This window comes from Aphelocoma coerulescens, chromosome 19 (genome assembly GCF_041296385.1).
Source record: "Aphelocoma coerulescens isolate FSJ_1873_10779 chromosome 19, UR_Acoe_1.0, whole genome shotgun sequence".
In the NCBI taxonomy this organism is placed as follows: Eukaryota; Metazoa; Chordata; class Aves; order Passeriformes; family Corvidae; genus Aphelocoma; species Aphelocoma coerulescens.
The window spans coordinates 7,703,293-7,723,366 of NC_091032.1; the positions used below are offsets into that span (position 1 = coordinate 7,703,293).

Below are 20,074 nucleotides of genomic sequence, written 5' to 3' on the forward strand. Positions count from 1 at the left end.
CAAATGTCCCTTCCAGCCCCAACCATTCCCTGCCTCTCTGAACTGGGTCTCTTCAGCCCTGCTCTGTGTTCAGCCCTGTCTGAAGTCCCTGAGCAGTTCATAGGCCACAGGAGATAAGGAGCTGCCGTTCCTTATCTTCCTGCTGGGGTTTGGGGTGGCCTGCAGGGATCCCAGGGAGGTGACAGGAAGGGTCTGCACAGGCCCCACTCTTTGCTCTGGTTTTTGGCCTGAGCCAAACTGGTGTTCAACCCCAGCCTGCACTGGTAACCTGGGGTGTTCCAGGTGTGGGTGGTCCAGAGCTGCACATGGAGCCTGCTTTAGCCCACTGAGGTGTGAGCAGGGTGAAAAGTGGGAATGTTGAGGCGTTCTGTGGTTGTGGGGAACAGCTCGGGCCTGGCTGAGGCAGCAGGGCCCATTGTGTGGCACTGAGTGTCCCTAGGCTGCTTTCCCCAGCCCTCCCCATGGGAAGATTTCCTAAGTTAAAGCTTGTGCTGGGAATTAACTCTGCATTTCTTCTTAGAAATGCCCAGAATGGCACATCCTTAGGGCCAGAGAGTGAAATCTCCCAGTGGTGTGGCATTGCAGCAGTCCTTGGGTGAGGTGTGGGGCTGGGCTGGGCATGGATTGCTGTGAGGGGACAGGGACACCTGTGCTGGAATTCTGTGTCCTTGCAGGAGCTGTGGGATCCCCCAGCTGATGGAGGGATAACAGTCACATGCAGGAAGAGATGGCTGCAGGGATTTCTTCATTCACGAGAAAAAAATCCTTGCAATTTATTGTAAGTTATGTGAATTAGGGAAATGTATATAAATCACAAGGAAATGGGAATATCAATTTGTATAACATGCATTGTTTACACTGAAGTTATTAGCATCAAACAAAGATGTCAGGCAATACAAATGACTGATGTTGTTAAAATACACTCTTTTTTTTTTATTCCTACAATATGGTGGTACCTCAAAAGTCTTCTTACAGTCAACTATCCGTAACTAAAATAAGAATTTAATAGGTTTTACCCAGAATCTCTATGCTGTTAGAATAATCTTAATGCTCCCATATTTACAACAGATTCTGGTAATATCTTTTAATCCTGCTCTAATCTGAGTTTTGTGACTGGCCTTTGAGTTTTTTTCTTATTGCTTCAGTTAATTTCTAGCCTGCTCTCCCTTTAAAAAATCAAACAAAACCACAAACAAGAAAAACCAGCCAAGATTTCAGGGGTTTTGTCTTCTATGCTTAAAAAAAAAGCACTTACACCTGTTAAAAGGTAAATTAAATAACCCATTATGCTGGGTGTAACTCATTATACTGGGGTTTGGATACTTCTGGGGCATTCTCCTTTAGCAACTGCCCCACAACATAATCCTATAGGGAAAGTGAGGGTTAAGGCAGATAAGCACTGGGAATAAATCCCTCGGTATTCCTGCGATCTTGTCCACAGCAACAAAGGCTGTGTTTGAAGATCCTTGGCCGCCCAATTTGGCAGGAATTCCGATTGCCTCGGTGGCCACAGGATGTCACTGTTCCTCCACAAAGGGATGGATTTTCGATCTGCCGCTGGATTTCCTATTTTGCTGCTCTTTGATTGTCAGCAGAGCATTCCTACAGGCTGTGATCCTACAGAAAGGCATACATCAAGTAGAAAGATACTTCCATTTTAGGAATAAGAGAGCTGGATGGTTCCCTCAAAGGCCTGAGAAGAATATAGATTGGAGCCTTGAAATGTTATGATGTGGAACTTGCAGTTCCAGAAATAAGATGGAAATAATCATGGAGATTAATTGAGTTCCCTGGGCTATCAGACAAGTTCTGACAAGGGATTATATTTAAGAATATTTATGTTTCAGATTGGGCACTGGCTGGTGTCTCTAGAGGTACTGATTTTCATCTGTAACTAAGAAATGAAGCTACTAAAATTCATCACTTCAGTGTGGCTTTTACAGAACAGTTACATGGAAAAAAAAAAAAAAAGTCAGGCCTTGCAAAAACACTTGCTGTTTTCCCAAGTATGAAAATACACCTTTAAAAGAAACTATTTTTTCTTTTGCTGGCCTACCTGTTGTATTTGAGAGAATTTTAATTCTCCACCCTTGCATGTTGTTATTACAGGTTTTCCTCCTCCTGTGAAGGTGATTTTGAGCTGCTACACCTGAGAGTGGCCATAGATCAATCCTGTAGCTAAATTCCAGGTGACTTTGAACTTCTATTTACAGCATACTGAAAGCATGGTACTAATCATAAGACTATTATGTTTTTCAGTATTTGGTAAAAATGGGAACTGAGGTGAAATGTGCTTGTTTCCATCTTTTCCAAAGTTCCTCTTCTTTATGCTTCCATTTGCCTTTTGTTTAAGCAGTCTCCATCTGCTTTTTCTGCTGTGAAATACTCATCTATGATTTATAATTATGAAGATATTTGATAATGCTATTGAATGAAAAACACTTGCCTTGAAATTTCACGTGGCAGTTTGACTTCTCTCTTCCCAGATTTCCAGAGCGTGTCTCTCCTGTCAGGAGAAACTCGGACACATCTCATGAGTAAAAGAAGCAATTGTGAGATTCCTTCATGTTCCTCCAGAGAAAAGCCTCAAAAAGCAAGAGGAGAATTCAGGCTGACAGACAGGTGACATTAAATTGCTGCTTTTATTCTCCCTGCTCTGTGTTTCTGTGTTCCCCGTGGCTCTGTTTGGCTGTGGTGACCTCTCAGCTGGCAGCGATTCCTTTCCCAGCAAACTGCACATTCCCCTCCCTCCGTGCAAGCTATTAAAAGCAGATGTGCAGGGAGAGCTCTGTTATGATGCACTTCTGTGGGCTGATTTCATTCCTTGGCTGGAGTGGTGGGATGCCTCCCAGGAAAGCTGGAGAAGAAGCCCAAGAGGATTTAATCCCATAAGTCTGAGCTAAACTCCTAGGCCCGAAGCTCTGTTGATATCACAGTAAATGAAGTGTAACACAGCTAAAGCAAACTGAGCTAAATCAGTGCAAGGCTGGAATGAAGGAGGGATTGGAGAGATTAGATCTGATCTTGCATTTATCTGTTTGTTCTTTAGAGGCTGTTCTGCGGGTCTTAATAAATCATTAAGAAACCCTCATGGAAAGAAAAAGCAGCTTTGCATTGTCCCTGGGCCAGCTTCATTTTGAAACACAGAAATCTTGAGAAGTAAGTTTGTAATCTCCTGCAAAGCCATGAGGAGGAAAAAGGCACTGTGCCATTTAATTGGTGTATTTATGGGGAGGTCGTCTCAGAGCCTGCATCTGACTCAAAGCCGAAGCCATCTGGGAATGTTTCTGTGGGTGACGACCACATTCCAGGAAACGTCACAGCATCCTGCAGCCCTGTGGGATGAGGATTGCTTCAGGCTCTCCTTTGGCTCAGGATAGGTTTGGAAGAAGGAAGTCACAGCCAGAGTTTAGTGTGTCATGCTGTGACACCCCTTCTCTGTGTTTTTGGGCCAATGGTTAACCTCACTCCTGGGATTTCTCCTGGAATGTGCCCCTACTGTCAAGGTGTTGATTAGAAGAGCTCTTCACCATCGTGTTCATTAATAAGATTTCCTAGCTGAGCTCTAGAACACATTAATGGCTTTGTGAAGGATCAGGAGTACAGGTGGGAATCATTGGAGCAGCAGTCCTTTGGGAAAGAGAGGCTACTGAGGCAGTGGGTGCTGGGTGTCATCCTGTACTGGTGCTGCAGGAAATGATCCCGCTGCCTCCTGGGGAGAGGGAGAGCTGAAACAGGAGGTGTGGGCTGGTGTCCTCTGTTTCCCAGGAGTCCTGTTTTGTGAGGGGAAAGTGAAGCAGTTTTGGGGGGTGTGTGCCCAAGAACAGTCAGTTGTGGGGTGGGGGGGGCAATCCCTGCTCCCAGGAGAAGCCTCTCCCAGACTTTTCTCCTTTGGAGAAAAAAGGGGCACTAGAACAGATGAAGTAACCAGTGGCCTGAGTGTTTGGGCTGCTTTGTGCAGTCCCCTGTGCTCGTGAGCAGCAGCTGATGCTGCACTTTGTGGGGTCACTTCGTTTGCTCACAGAGTTTGTGTCACTGGGGCTGTGCAGCTGCGAGCAGACCTGGCTTCCCACACAAAGTTTGAGCTCGGCTGTTTCCAGGGGCTTGTGCTGGGGCTGGGGGAGCCTCGTGACAGCCTCACGGGGGCTGTGGTGGGAAGGCACGAGGCGTTTCCTCCCTGTGTGCAGGCAGGGGTTAAGCATTCTGAATTTGCAGTAGGCAGCCAGCTTTCCCATATAAGAGCACTGCACTCATTGGCTCTCCCCTCTACTGAGAAATCTCTCTAGTCATTTCCTGTGCAAGCCCTCCTTCACTTTGCAAAAAGCCACACAGTTGAGTGAATAACAGGGATCTGGGGTTATTCCATCTCACAGGCAGCTTGGATTCTCTCATGGAGCACCTCCAGCCAGGAGCTCAACTCTGTGCCATTACCAGGCTGCTGAAATGAACGTGGGCTTCTCTGCAGGAGCGGAGGACTCTCACCCATGGATGTAAATAATTTTGGGTCTGCCTTCATGCCAATTAACACTTTTTGGTGCTTGGCTTGGTTTCTGCTGCGAGGTTATTTCCCCTCTGAAGGATCCGTTGGGGTTCCTTGTCAGATCAGTCCTTGGGTGGAGCTTGCAGCAACTTCTGGTAAGTGCTGTGCTCTTCTGACAGCAGGGCTTGGTGCTGCGCTGCTCCAAATGGCTTGGTGAGGTCTCAGAGAGAAATAACTCAGTTCTTGAGGAGTGGAAGTTGAGCTGGCAAGCAGAGAGTGCTCCCTGTGCTTCCCAGGGATGCACAAAGTGGGTGGATACATCAGAGGGTCCTTTTTTATAGGACCATTTTGCTCTTGCTTTTAACCCAGACGCTCTGTCTGTGCAAGACTGACAATAAATAACTCTCTTGAGTGCTGTGGAGAGATGGAAACTGCAGCTGAGAAATGATTTTGGGGAGAGGAAGACAGAAAAGCACGAGCAAACTGTTACGGAAGTGCAAATATCCTTCTAAAGGATTCGGCAAATGTACCAGTAAGTGTTTTGGGGGAGGAAGGAGGTCTGAAGTGGGATTAAAGGGTGTGTGCAGAGGAATGTTTGTCACTAGAGCGCAGACTAAACTGAATGGCTGAGTTATCATAACGGTCTGTCTCCAAATCAGCCCTTGGCTTTCCTGCTGTGAGCTGCATAAAGATGTTCTGTGGCCCTTTTCTGCCTAGACCTGTGTTTTTTCACACCCTAACCCAAGCCAGAATGCTTAAGCTATGTCCATTTACCTCTTTGCTGGTGCAGGCTATGGAGTCTGGCTGTAGTCGCAGCAAGGGAGATTTCTCTTCAGAGGAAACCTGTTAACCATTTGGAGGGAGTGCATGGGAATGAGAAGGAGTTATTAACCAAAGCTCTGCTGCAAGTTGGTAATTGTGGATGTTTAATTGCTGCCTCACAAACTGTGAATCTGTGGCCACACTTCAGGCAGCGTGCCTTGGGTGTGGTCTGAGATGTACTCAGGCATGAAGAGATGTCTCCAAAGAGTCAGTGAAGAGTTCAGGAAGCATTAGATGAACGAAGGGGGCTGGCTGGGGGCTCTGCTGGCTACTGATGCTCTCTGTGCAGCAAATCTGGTCGAGCTGTGCTCTCTGCAGGCTCCCAGGGCTGTGAGTGTCCGCAGGGCAGGGGGAGTGTGTCTGCCTGGGCTGTGGAGCTGGGAGCTCAAATTCTGTGCTCACATGGATAGCCAGCAGCTCCAAATGTTGGGGAGATCACACTCATTTTGCCCCAGGATGAAATGTCAGAGTGCCTGGGGGGAACACAGCTTGTGCAGGTGTTTTTTCCCTGTACAAACAGCCTAAAGCTTCCCAGCAGGGACCGTGGGCAAACTCATCACTGTTCCAAAGCAGGCCTACAGTGAACTTTTATCTTTTTGGCCACTTGGTGACCAGCCTGTGCCTGTGCTGGTTGCACTGAGACAAGAACAATGATCACAGACTCCTAAAGAGCCACTTTCCTTGCCTTTTATGTCAGGAACATGTGCTGCTGCCAACAGGTGAGGTCATCTCACACAGGGGCTTCAGATGTGCTGCAGACGAGTTGCCTGTGCTTCATGAATTGCTTTTAAACTTCTCCTCTACTGGAACCCCATTTAAGACCCTGATCCTTTATTCAAATACTCCTCCTGTGCAGAGTTTTACCAAATCTCCCTCTCAAGGGACCTGTGGTCAACCTGGGAACTTTCCTTGTGTCGCACTGAACACCTCTGGGGCTTGTGCAGAAATTGTGTTAATTCTCCCCATCCGTTGCAGGTTTAGTGCCCCAACAGGGAACATCTTTGTTGATCTGCAGGACCATCTCTCCTGGCAATGGATAAGTTCACAAATGGGCAGCCAGGCCCAGCTCAGAGGAACAGGTTCATGGGATTGCTAGAAACTGATGACAGCATCCAGGAAGACAAACCTGCATCAAGTCAAAAGGAAGAAAGGTCAGGACATGGAAGGAAAGGAGAGCCCCAACCCTTGGAGACACCTTATCAGAAGGAGAGCAGTGACTTTGCCCCTAAAATCAAGGTTAATCTGAACTATCGGCCAGGACTTGTCAGCAAGTGAGTAACTTTTGGGGATTTGAGCAGTTTGGGTTGTGATCCAGGTGATCCACACTGATCCTGGCTGGTGGGAGCCTATGGATTTTCCCAAGTCTAAACTAAAAGTGGCAATGTATTAATATTACAGGCATGTGGTGGGAGGTAATTAAAAGCAGCAAGGGGATGTATTGGGGTTCTGGAGGGTGCCCACGTGTGTGGGGTGTGTTGGGTGTGGTTTGGGTGGGTGTGAACTAACTCCAGCCAGCCACGCTGGGTGCCAGAGCAGCCTCCCACGGAGCCCTGTACGACTGAGCTGCTCCTGCCAGCGCTGGGAACCAGCCTGAGAGAGCTCCCACCATGTGATGGGCCTGACTCTGGTCCTGCAGCTATCTTGGGCTCTCTCTCTCTGCTCTGGATGCGTGCCAGGGTTGCACATCAGCCTGGATCTGGGACCAGCTCCAACTGATGGAAAGAGCAGCCGCTTAAGAGAATTCTGGGAAATAACTGTCTCTATTTTTCCCTTGACTCAAAAATAAAATACTTGAGTGTTTTTTCCCCCCTAATAAACTCTCCTCTGTCTCCCTCCTTTCTTCCACTAGAACTCGTGACATGCTCTTGTCTCTGCTCTCCAGAACTTCCTAACACTTTGCATTTGTCCCGCAGCCAGAAGGACCCGAATCGCTTTGACAGGGACCGGCTGTTCAGCGCCGTGGTGAGGGGCAGCCCCGAGGCACTGGATGGTTTGCTGGAGTACTTAAGGAGGAACTCCAAATTCCTCACCAATTCCGAATACACAGGTAGATTCCTGCTCCTGGAATTGTTTGTAATTCACAGGGTTAGCAGAGCCAGCACGAGTCAGTGTAGGAGGGGAGCAGGGGAACCTGCTCGTGGTTCTTTGCTTTCTCCAACCCTCTGTCTCCTTTTATTTTCCTTATGTTGAGGAGAATGCCATTAATTAAATACAGCCTAATGTTTTTGCCTTAGGACTACTAAAAATACTGATAAAAACCTTTAAAATTATGATTGTATTTAAGTTCTGAATCAAGCACTACAGCTGTGAGCAAAGCACACACACAAAACCCATTCAATCCTCTCTTTCTGCTAGATGCAAAGACTGGGAAGACCTGCTTAATGAAAGCCCTGCTGAACTTAAAAAATGGGAAGAATGACACAATCCCAGTCTTGTTGGAAATAGACCAGAAGACACAGAATCCCAGGCCACTGGTCAATGTGTCGTGCTCTGACTGTTTCTACAGAGGTAAGGAAGGATTCTGTGAGATGAGCAGGTAAAAGGAAAAAGAGGGGAACTGGAGCTCCTGCAGCACTGCAGCCCCAGGGTTCTGGTGCAGTCACACACAGCCCACTCACCTTTTAGTTCTGATTCTGGTGCTGCATCTTCTTCAGTCTTGAGTTATACCCTCCTTGGTCTGTAGAACAGAAATGATACCTGTTTAATAACTCAAGAAATGAGGTGAATTGCTTGGGAAAGTATAAGAAGCACTTGTAAAAATGAAAAAGAAGTGGTCTGTCACTGTTAAGTGAGTTCTGCTGTTTGATTGTGCTCTGAACAGCAGCGTGGCCGTGTACTTGTGGGGTTGTCTCGATCCTCTCATGGCTGCTTGGGCTCTCAGTGCCAGGCAGGGGGAATTGCCTGCTCTGGTGTTGAATTTCTGATGGTTTTGAGGCTTGTTGAAAGCCCTCAGCTGCCAGCCAGCCCTGAGGCTGCTGTTGCTGTGCAGAACACACAGCCAGCACTGGTGCCATGGGGTCCTGTCCCCCTGAGAGTGGCACAGAGCGACAGGGTTTGCTCTGTCCTCAGGCCAGACAGCCCTGCACATTGCCATAGAGAAAAGGAGCCTTGATATGGTGAAGCTGCTGGTGGAGAATGGAGCTGATGTCCACGCCAGAGCCCATGGTGAATTCTTCAGGAAGAAGAAAGAAGGAGTTTACTTTTATTTTGGTGAGTCACGTGGAACCTGTTCCTCTGGGGTTTTTAGTGCCCTACTCTATGTTATGCCACTAATTTTAGCTGGGTTTGCCCCTCTGTTGCCATCTTCAGTGTCCTTTAATCAAGCCCTTGACTTATTTAAATGGCAGGATCACATCTGGGGTGCCCGTTGAGCATTTCCATCATCTTTGGGTTTATGTGTTTAATCCTGAGTGGCTTCAGGCAAAGACCAGTACTTGGTTAGTCTGGATTTAGAGATCAGTTTGAGATCTGGGAGGGTGTTTCAGCTGCCCCCAGACACAGAGTAATTGTTTATTACAAAACCCTTTCTAATCTAGAGATGCTGAGACAGAACTTGTTCTCTGTTTCAGTGATAAAACTCTGGGCTAAACATATTTTTCTGGGATTGTTTTTTTCCCCCCTTTCTTTAATTCTTTCTCACCCCTTTCTGCTTCTTCTCCAAATGCTGTGTCCTGATCTCTCCAGGTGAACTTCCCCTCTCCTTGGCTGCCTGTACCAACCAGCTTGATGTGGTGGATTATCTCCTAAACAACCCCCACCAGAAAGCCAGGCTGCAGGAGCAGGACACCCAGGGCAACACAGTCCTCCATGCCCTGGTGATGATTGCAGATGACACTGAGGAGAACACCAAGTTTGTGAGCACGACCTACGTTGAGCTCCTGAAGGCGGGCGTGAAGCTCGACCCGACGTGCAAACTGGAGGAGATTGTGAACTATGATGGGTTAAATCCCCTGCAGCTTGCTGCCAAGACAGGCAAAGTGGAGGTAGAGACAACCAGAGGGGAGCCCTGGGGTTGCTGAGGAACAGGGATGGTGTCCAGTGGGGTTTGGGGTGGGAACAACTTGCACCCAGCCCGTGGTGACGCTGCTGACAGGGGCAGTGCCACAGGTGACCATAAAGGAGGCCACCTCCAAGGCACTCAGTTGTGTTCTGCAGAGCCTCAGCTGGCTGCTGCTGCTGCTGCTCTCCCTGCCCTGTCCCTGTTCCCTGGACTGAAGCTGGTTCCTCTCCTGGGGGAGCCAGATGTGGTTGGTTGCCTGCTTTTAGCCAGATCCAGGTCTTTGATAAGGCACAAATCCAGGTGTGCTGCACAGGGAGGTGCTTTGGGTACATGGTGTCCTTCTGCACCTTCAGCACAGGAATATTCTCCTGTTTGTGTCAGATCTTCAGGCACATCATCCAGAGGGAGATCAAGGACCCCGTGTACCGGCACCTGTCCCGCAAGTTCACCGAGTGGACCTACGGCCCCATCCACGTGTCCCTCTATGACCTGTCCTCCCTGGACAGCTTCGAGGAGAACTCTGTGCTGGAGATCCTGGCCTACAGCAGTGACACACCTGTGAGGCTCTCACCAGGGCTCAGACAGCTCTTTCTGTCCTTTTATAGTGTTGCTGGATAAGTGTGCAAAGCGTTTCAGGTTAATGGGGGTTTTCAGGTGATCATTTCTCTGAAAAAAGAAACGGTTCATGGGAAAGCTTGCATATTTTATTATTCAGAGGCTGCTTGGCATGGCTCTGACTGTCCATAATTTGAGAGAAATTTGGATCCTTTTGTTGTTCTAAGCCTTGGTTTGTCCAAGTACCTTGATGAAGTGACTTCTATGCAATGGTTGATATCTTTCACACTAAAAGACCTGACTGAATAACCCCTTAGCAACTCCCCAGTTGGAGCCACGCAGCTCCAACCCTTAAGAAGACAATCCTCTGGTGAATTCACATTGCTGTTGGCCCACAGGTGCAATTTTGTTGCTTGTTTCCCCACAGAATCGGTACAAGATGGTGGTTTTGGAGCCACTGAACAAACTGCTTCAGCAAAAATGGGAAACATTTGCCTCCAAGAGATTCTACTTTAGCTTTGTCTCCTACTTGTCATTCATGATCATCTTTACAGCCATTGCTTACTATCAGCCCTTAAGGGTAAAGGTAGGTCCAGTCTTTTGATCTGGAAGGCCTGGATGGATGGAGCAGGGTTTAAAAGGTTAGGGGTGGTTGTTGTCACTGCCTCTGCCTGTCTCCACTGCTTTGGGTGTTCCTGGTTTTGTCTTGCAGCCTTCCTTTCCAGTGGAGTTCACAGCTGGAGGCTTCCTGTGGGTCTCTGGACTGATCATTATCTTGTTAGGAGGCATTTATCTGATCTTTGCTCAGGTAGGGGGATCTCTTGTCTGGTTTCATTGTAAGACAGGGGGGAAAAAAGGGAGCTATCACTGGCATGGAGGCAGCAGATTCAGATCAGGATGTGCAGGAGTGGATGGCAGGAGGGAATCCTGCTCTGGGACACTCAGTGGGATCTGGCAGTGACAGGGGCAGCACAAGCCAGGGGAATCATGGTTCCACAACAGCAAATAATTCTGAGAGACTTCTGTGATTTACAGCATTAAAATGCATCCCTGGCATTTAATGCAGGCTATTAATAAAGACATTGGGCTGAGCCATGATTCAGCCCTTGTTTATCCTTGCCCTTTATAAATAAGGCCTTTTTTCATCTGGGAGGGATGAAATTGGGGATCTTGAAGATGAAAGGAGGAGCACGTGGAGCAAAGCTTTCCCGTGGGCCATGGGCTGTGCTGGGCAGGGCTCCCTCTCTCACACAGCCTGGTTTTGATGAATGATGGATTGATCTTCCTCTCCCAGAGCCTGTACCTGCGGAGGAGACGCCAGTCCCTGAAGACCATGTGCTCTGACAGCTGCATCGAGATCCTGATGTACGTCCTGGGGGGTTGGCACAATCCCAGCTCGGAGCTGTTCTCTGTGTGTGCAGCTGCGTTGCCCTAACATTGCTACAGAGCTGGAGAGCAGGAAACACGGATCCTCTGCCACTTTTCCCACCCCTGCTGCCTTCTCCTACTGCTGCCTTTTGTCCTAAGCCTTTGTTGTAGTGGACTTTTCTGGGTGGGGTCTGTCTGCTCCTCGCAGCCTCCTCAAATGTGTTGGTTTTCATTGCAAACACCTGCAAGGGGCCTTTTTGCTGAGGTGAGTCCCTGTCACTTCCTCTTGTTTTCTCTCCAGCTTCATCCAGGCCTTCTCCTTGCTGCTGTCAGCAGTCCTGTACGGAGCCAGCTCGGAGAATTACGTGGCAGTGATGGTGTTCTCCCTGCTTTTGGGGTGGGTGAACACCCTGTACTACACCCGGGGCTTCCAGCGCACCGGCATCTACAGTGTCATGATCCAGAAGGTCAGTGCTGGGGGAAAACCTCTGCAGGAGAAGGTTCTGGGGTGTGAGGAACTGGATTTGGTGTGCTATGGAAGCAGAGATGTTGCAGAAGGAGGTTAGATCAGTGTCTTCAGCTACAGATGCAGCAAACCACTCCTTTGCTGTCACTGAGCATCCCAGGTGGCAGCAGCTGTGTGTCATAAACCAACTCCAAACTAGCACTGAAAACCACTGTGAGTTCCCTGAAGCTGCTCAGCTTGGCCTGAGAAGTCTTTCCAGAGCTGTAGAGAAATCTGGGACTAGAAGGGCAAAGCAGAGGTGAAACGAGGTGCCAGGGAAGATCCTGATCACCATTTGTGTAAAGCCAATGGAGATGGAAAGGAAAAAGATGTGTGTGTTGAAATAATTTGGAAACAGCCATATTGGACACCCCACAGGGTATTTATCTGTTTCAAAGATCTGTTCATACAACTATAGCAACAAATAAGCTCATAGTACTGTCAGATTATGCTGCCAGTGATATTATTTACCTGTGGAAGTAATTTAACACATATTAGCAGTTTCTTAGGCTGGATAAAAGGTGGAAACCCTGCTGTCAGTGTTGTTCCTGGGGGCTGGGCTGTGATGTGTGAGTACAGGGGATCATCCTGGTGATTTCATGTAGGTCAAGAACAGCACTTCCCCCTGGTTTGTGTTTCAGACCATCATGAGAGACCTGCTGCGTTTTCTCCTGGTTTATATGATCTTCCTGTTTGGCTTTGCTGCAGGTGAGCCCTCTCTCAGTGTTATGTGCAGGCTGAGCTGAGGGAAGCAGTTCCCTGAGGACTCAAACTGTGTTTTTCTCCCAGCTCTGGTGACACTGATGGGTGATGCCCCCTCAGTGTCTCAGAACAAGTCCCTGGCTCACCTGGAGAGCACGGGCAGCCACGCCATGTACGGGGGGCTGCTCAGTGTCTCCCTGGAGCTCTTCAAGATCACCATCGGGATGGGTGACCTGGATTTCCAGGAGCACGCCAGGTTCAGATACTTTGTCATGCTCCTGCTGCTGCTGTTTGTGATCCTCACCTACATCCTGCTGCTCAACATGCTGATTGCCCTCATGAGCGAGACTGTCACGGATATTTCTGGCTACAGCAAGAGTGTCTGGAAGCTGCAGGTGAGGCCCAAAGCTCTGCTGGGGTCTCACAGAGTCAGTGGGGGCTGTGCCTGTCTGTCCTAAGCTCAGCTATTAATTTGGGAGTGCATTTTTAGGTGCATTTACAACTCTTTGCATGATCCTCGTGCACAGGTAGCTCGAGGCAGTACTTTGGGGCACTCTGGGGTTGGGTTCCACAGTGATTCTCTAAGTCCAAGGAGTTTCTGAGGGGGGAAGATTTAATGGAAAGGCTGGGCTGGGCTCTGTCTGTGCCTGGTTTCTCTCTGATGTGGGTTTTGTTCTTTCAGAGGGCTATTGCTATTCTAGAAATAGAGAAGGCCTGGCTGTGGCGCCAGGGTGGGAAGAGGAGATCTGGCTGCTTCATGTCAGTGGGGCTCAATAAGAAAGATGAGAGGTGGTGTTTCAGGTAAGACAGATGCACCATTCCCCCCTCACACTCCAGCCTAGCAGTGGGCTCACAGCCTGGTAACCCTGGAGCACCCCAGGGGATTTCAGCACTGACTCAACCACACATTCCTGGGTACATTCAGATTTGTTGGTGATCGCCAGGCTGGAGGTTTGAGAGCTGATTGATCCTCCAGCATTGTCACCTTTTGTATTAAGAACATTCCCTGAAGTGGAGAATTTTAAAACACAGAGACCAGTGGACAATATGCAGGGGGAGCAGTTATTTTACCTCATGGAGCTTGGATTACAGAAGATCTTTGCTCAAAGGTGCTGTTGCTACAGCCAAACCATCAGGGTGGTGTTGGCAGGATGAGCTGGGCTGGGAGGCTGCAGGGCAGTGAGATCTGGCTTGAAATGCTGCATTCCAGGCATCAGTGTCTTGTTGCATTTTCTCTCTCCAGAGTAGAGGAAATTAAATGGACAGATTGGGCAAAGGATGTGGGAGTTCTGAAGGAAGAACCTGGGAGCACCAGTGATTCAGAAATAAATCCAGAAGGTAAATTAAATGATGAAGAAAGGTCTGCAGTATCCTTTTAGCTCCCTGCTCAGCAAGCTGCTCTTGGCATGTTGTTATGTCTTTGGTCACAGAATTTCAGGCAGGCCAACTTGAAATTGCTCCCCCACAGCAGCATCACTTGTGAGCTGAGAAAATAAAGATTTAGTGTCAGTCTGGACCTGGCCAGAGTTTGGGAACAAACTGAGGATGAAGGAGATGCCATCCCTACTTAGCTCTGGGAGAAATGGGCAGGAAATGCTGCTGGGGAAAAGCAAGGGCTGCTCTTCCTTTTGGCTCAGTAGCCCAAATATGTGATGCTTTTCCTAGGGAAGGTAACATTTAGGATCATTCATCCTGCACATGTTAAAATCACAGAGCTTTTAGAGCCTCAGTATGGACATTATCTCTGGCAATGCTGTCAGATTCTGCCTGAGATCTTTGTTTGCTTCCCTTGGTAGACCTGGGAGGAAACTGTGGAAAACAGAGCTGTTACTTTCTCTAGAAAGATCTTGTTCAGACTGGCAGAGCTTGGGCAGACGCTCCAGGAGATTTAGACACAACCTCCAGTGTAGATTCCTCCTGGGTTTGGGGAGGTTGCAATGCTTAAAACATTCTCTGGTGTGTGTTGGGTGTTCCCTGAACCTGCACTCTTCTAAACCTGGGTCCCTTTGTCAGCCTCCTGCTGATGAAGGGCTGTCCTTGCGTCCCCTGCTGCAGAGACCAGGTCCTGGAAGCGGCCAGCACAGAAACCACCCCGAGCAGCTGCCTCGGAGGAGCAGTCCCTGCTGCAGCCCCAGCCACCAGCCACAGAGATGGTGCCTCTGCAGGGACAAACCAGAGGGCTTTGACAGCTTTTTGGAATTGCAACCTTGCCCCCATCTTCAAAGGAGCAGTTCTTCCTCTGGCAGCTGGAAGAACTGAAGGCATTGTCAGCAGTAAAGTGCATTTTGTGGAGGACTGTGGTGCAGCCTGTGGCTTTCAGTAGTCATGCACTTTAATGATTCATTTCCTCTGAAGAAACTGTTTTTATTCGACTTTCTCTGCCTGACACTTTCTTATTACTATGCCTAAAGGTACAATGGTGGGAGCGAGCTCCTGGGGCAGTGGGGAGCATTCTCTGGGAAGGCAGAGCTCTCTGAGCTGTGCAGGGATAATGCTCATGGAATGGCCTGGCTGAGAATGGGCCAGCCTGTTCTTTGGTCACAAGGGACTGCACTGAGGTGCTTTGGAATAAAGAGTGTTGTAGAGTCGTGAAAAGTTGCTGAGGGTGGAGTTGTCTTCTGTGCAAAGCACTGCTGGTGTGAGATGTGAGTGGCCAAATACTCACCCTGCAGGCAGCCAGAGCTGCACTGAGTCTGTGGCAGCACCTGCAGTGCTCCGTGGTTAATCCACACCAGGATCCCCATTTTACACTGTTCAAATGAAATTCTTTGCATAATTCTTTGCTTGAAAGCACCGAGAGTGATGTGGATTTCCCGGACCTGAAACTTTGCATGGTGGATTTCTGGGACTTCTGTTTCTCACAGGTTGCTTTGTCTCTGTAATAAACAGCAGCAGAATCCTGCTCGTGGCCCCTGAGAGGCTGATGGGCCAGCACTTTTTGTGTGGTTTTTGCTTCCTGTTACTCTTGATGGGCATCCTGTCTTGCTGCAAATGTCTGCAAGGACCTCATTACTTTTAGTGACGTGCACCCTGCCTCAGGCAGAGTGCTGTAAACTCTGTGGAAAAGATAAAAATGAGCTGTCTCACTTTTCACTCTATTTAACAGTAATAACTTGTAATATTTCTGTAAACAATACAGCAAGTGTACTTCATTGAAAATGTTCATCTTGGGGTATATTTTCAGAGCTTCATCCTTTCTCAGAAAGGGAGAGAAGGTGTTACTAGGGACTATAAAGTCTGATTACTGCTGTGGGAGTTAACTCTTGTTTTTCATGGCCTCGTGTCTGTTTGTGCAGCCACCCCTGAGCATGGAGCTGCTGATGCTGCACTGGATGCACCTTCCAGCCCAGGGAAAGGTTGGTGACAATCCCAGGAAAGCTGCAGACCACAAGGGTTGGCAGCACTTTTCCCTTCAGTAAGACAAGCTGTGCAGCCTGAGGTCTCTGTCTCAATTCCCCTCTGAGGGAGTGAGGCTTGGAGGTTTTGCTTTCAGAGACCATCTCAATCTTCACTGCATGCACGTGACTGGCAGCAAAAAATTTGTTTTAAAACTTATTCCCTACACTTCAATGGGTTCTTCCCCTGGTGCTGGGCAATTCCCCCTCCAGCCTCACTGCATTGGGACTCTGAGTGGGAACTGACTTTTCTTGCTCCAGCTTCTGTTGTTTTCTTGCTTTGTGAAGCCTTCAGCTGCTTTTTCCATCTATGGCTTTGTCCTAAGTGTTCCCAACAGTTGGCAAGGTGCTCCTATTGCACGGAAGGCTCATCTGGCATATGATAAATCTATCACTGTGCTTGGTGCTGTGCTGTGGTAGGGACACTTGGAGATTCTAAAGAAATGCAGGATCAAATCTGCCATCCCTGTCTGGAGTCGAAATAAAAGACCTTGCTGGTAGTTTGGGGAAGCTGTGGGCACTGACAGCTTTCAGCATCAGCTTCCTCTTCAGCTATTCATTGAACCTGCTTCTCTTTTTAAGCTTGGCAGCACTTGTTTATCTTTTGATCTGCATCAAAAATGTTCTGCTGTGAAGCAGGGCTTTGGCATTGCCAGAGCTTCCCAGTCACACCACAGCCCAGCAGTCTCATGGATGAAGGATAGAGCAGCAGGAAGGGACAGGCCCCTGCACAAATGGACATGTCCAGTTGCTCAGAGGCTGTTGTCCAGCTCTTTGATGTGCTCTGGAAAAAGGGGGATTTTTCTGTATAGGCTTCGAGGTCTTCCCACCTCACAGAGCTCTCTCACAGCTCATCTGTGCAAGTTCCCTAAAAGGCACTCCATGTCTGGGGTGTGTGGTTCCCAATTCCCTATTTTCCTCAGGGGCAGAGGTGGAACCAAGCCTTCCTTGTTCCTCAGATGCTTTGCATGTTTTGGGGTTTTTTTCCCCCTCTTTTTCCAAAGCCTGCTCTGAAGCTGGAGCCAGCATGGGCAGCTGTATCCATGAGCTGATTCCCTCTCTCTTCATCTCCCTGTGACCCCACTTGCAACTGAACATACTTTCCATTGCCTCTGGAGCTCGCAGAGGGAGCCTTTGAAATGTGACAGCCCCAGGGCCCCGACAAAGACCAGATGCTCTCTGTAAGTCCCAGGATCTGCCCAGGGCTGGGCCTGAAGGGCTGCAGCTGGTGGATTTTGCAGCTGGACTCTTCCTGGGGCTGGCTCTTACTTTTAGGCTTTGCTGTGTTCAAGAAATTTCATTTCTTGCTCTGGGACAAAAACAAAAATAAAAATGGGGAGGGGGGAAAAACATTTTAAAAGAAAACTTTCACTTTGCAACCTCACATCTGCTTCTGCAGCACAAAAAAACCCAAACCTGGGGCCAGACAGGACAAGGCAAAGGGTCAGAAAGATGTGACCTGTGCCTGCCTTGGGGGTGGGACAGAACTGTTACTAAATCTGAGTGCAAGAGGGGTTTGTTGTTTTTTTTTTTGCTTTGTCTTTTGCCATAATCTTTTTTTTTTCAGTTCAGATTTGTGGCATGTGGAGTGTTACAGCATTTCTGGACTGTGAGGATGGTTGTCAAATGTTAAACACAAAGAGGAAGAGAGGTGGAGGTAGCTGGAAAGTGCCCATGGGATTTGTTGCAATCTTTTCTGAGAATTCTTGGAAGATATAGATTTTTCTGGCCAAGGAGAGCCATGTCTCTATTTCACTGGGCAGAAGAGCTATCCCCAGTTGACAGTGTTGGTTTTGCTGGTGTTCACATCTCCAACACACAACTCAGGGACTCCATCATTGCAGAAAAAAAAGAATTCTGCTCTTTTGGAGTCCTCTGGATTAAAACTTTGGTCCATCAGGACAAGAATGAATTTGCAGAGTGCCAGAGCAATTTCCCTCTGCTCCTCCCTTCCAGCTTGCAGTGTGTTACCTCTGCAGCAAGTGCATTGGAAGGAATAATGAAATTTGGAAAAAAGACTGGGAAAAAAATTCACCTAACTGGGCTGTGCTGTATTTCTGTTCCCCTCTCAGGGGTCACAGGGAGAGAGGGCACCAGCTGTGCTATTCCTTTTTCCGCTGTCAGACTGTTGAATAATGATTTTGCTGCTGCTAAACTGGCTACAGGGTCTGTCCCTGAGGATGGCTGGAAGAAAATAAATAATAGGAAACGATCCACATATAAGTAGATATGTGATGTTTTGTTCTAAAAATTGCCCTTACTGCTGCAAAGGACACTAATTCTGCAAAGCTATATATAGAGAATTCCAGTGAAAGGGCTGCTTGTCTCTTTCTGGAGCACAGGTTGGGTCTTACTTGGGATCTGAGCTCTGCCCATGGATGTGAAGCCTGACGGGCTGACAGATGCTCTCCTTGCTGGAGCTCTGTTTGATGCTGGTTGAGGGAAGAGGGAAGGGTTTACGTCCATTGCCTGGAGACAGAGGTGAAAACACTGGCAGCGTAAACACTCCGTGCTGGGGATTTTCCAACCGTGCCTGAGCAGTGACAAATAAAACATTCCTGCTTTGGGCTCCCTGCTGGATGTGCTCTCCCTGTATGGTAGAGGACTGCAGGCTGCAGCCAGAGCTCCTGGCTTAGGCATTAGAAAATAAGAGAGAAATAAAGAAAGAAAGTTATTCTGTCCCTAAGGTGTGCTTTCATCCCAGCGTGGTAAAATCCTGATTTTTACCTGTGTGCAGGAATTTGTTGGTGCAGCCCTTGCCCTGCCAGGCACTTCTGTGCACCACAAACGTGCTGGGGGAGCTGCTAAAACTTTGCTCCTGGGGCCATGCAGAAAACAAAGAGTTTTGTGGCCCTACACAATATCCAGGATAAAAGTTAATTGTGGCATTTTGGACAGCGCAGCGGGAAAGCCTTTGGTGCGCTGCTGGAATTTGCTCGGGGTGGTTGGGAGCAGAAAGCAACAGCCTGGGCACATCAGGATTCACACAATGGGCACCCTCTCGTGGCTTGTTCCTGTCACAGGGCGAGGACAGGGATGGATCCTGCTCTGCAGCAGGCTGGGAACCCCCTCAGTTGCTGATTTAAGAAAAGGCTGTGCAGTCAGATTTCTTTTAAATGCAAGAGCTACTTGTGCCACATTTGCTATAAATCCTTCTCTGATGTTTTCTAGGCTGGTTCATTCACCTTGAAAAGCCACTTCAATGTGCAGGTGACCTCTCCTTGGGACAATCTTTGATTTCCCTGATGGTCTCCAGGACATTGCAGGATCTCTGGAGGATGTGATCGTGCTCTGGTAGGTAATAAATGGTGTTTTTTAGTGTGCTGGGGAAATGCTTCAAAGACAAATATAGAATCTGTGTTCCATGCAATGTGTCATTATTCTATTTTTAATTCAGAATCAGAGGGACATAATTTCTATCACTGGGAAAGATTTTTTTTATCTAAAATATAAACCCTTCAGTCCAAGCTACAAAGGGTTTTGCCTTGTATGTCTAAAGATTTGAACAAGTATGAGATAGTGAACATGAATTAACACAGATGAAGGTCTGAGAAGACCTTGATGTCTGCAGTTCAGCACTGATAAGTTAGGTTATTTATATAAAAAATAATTTATTTACATACTGTCCCTCATTTTCAATCAGACTCCTGGCAGCTGAGTGCCCCATGGAGTTCACAAAGACAGAGGCAGGGCAGATGGATTTGATTTTCTCCTTGCATTTTGGATTTGAAAACAAATTCTAGATAAAGAATTGGAACCGCTAGATAACGTGTTTATCTAATGGAAACATAAATACCATGTTTAATCCTCAGGCTCTGCCCATATTGGTGTACTTTGGCTGTCTGCTCCTTCAGGCTCTTGGGATTTTGTGTGTTCTGAACATTCCCAGCAGAAACTGGAACTTCTGTAAATAGGCCAGCCTGGTCCAGGTGACACACCATGGAAACACTGAGCAGTTCTTGTTCTTGCTGCCAGGCTTCCTTAAACCGTTCTTTCTGTAATATTTCAGCTCCAAAATTTATATTTGATTCTGTTCCTTATCTGCTCTTCACTGACTAACTCAAGACCTGCTGTCCCTGTCTCACCAGCACGAGATTCCACCCGGAGAGAATCCTGATTTTCCAAAATAACAGTGTTGTTGCAGTGAAATTGTGTTTCAATACAATCTGAGCATTACCAGCATCTCAGCAAGGTAAAAACTGGGAATTCTGGTCAAGTTGAAATGTGTTGCTGCTTTAGTAGCAATT

The 20,074-nt window shown here is 47.9% G+C and overlaps 1 protein-coding gene across 1 annotated transcript; it reads left to right on the forward strand.

Annotated features, from left to right (window-relative positions):
• The first annotated feature begins 702 nt into the window (after positions 1-702).
• On the forward strand, positions 703-15,670 carry LOC138120754 (transient receptor potential cation channel subfamily V member 2-like). The gene is made up of 21 exons (XM_069033706.1): positions 703-778; positions 2,110-2,189; positions 2,487-2,622; positions 3,050-3,159; positions 4,374-4,635; positions 5,271-5,388; positions 6,278-6,573; positions 7,216-7,349; positions 7,658-7,810; positions 8,372-8,512; positions 8,987-9,285; positions 9,684-9,860; positions 10,285-10,443; positions 10,570-10,665; positions 11,152-11,222; positions 11,527-11,692; positions 12,372-12,438; positions 12,520-12,827; positions 13,115-13,233; positions 13,676-13,770; positions 14,488-15,670. The coding sequence occupies exons 7-21, from the start codon at positions 6,335-6,337 to the stop codon at positions 14,616-14,618; spliced, it is 2,355 nt and encodes a 784-aa protein (XP_068889807.1). The 5' UTR covers positions 703-778; positions 2,110-2,189; positions 2,487-2,622; positions 3,050-3,159; positions 4,374-4,635; positions 5,271-5,388; positions 6,278-6,334; the 3' UTR covers positions 14,619-15,670.
• The last annotated feature ends 4,404 nt before the right edge of the window (positions 15,671-20,074 follow it).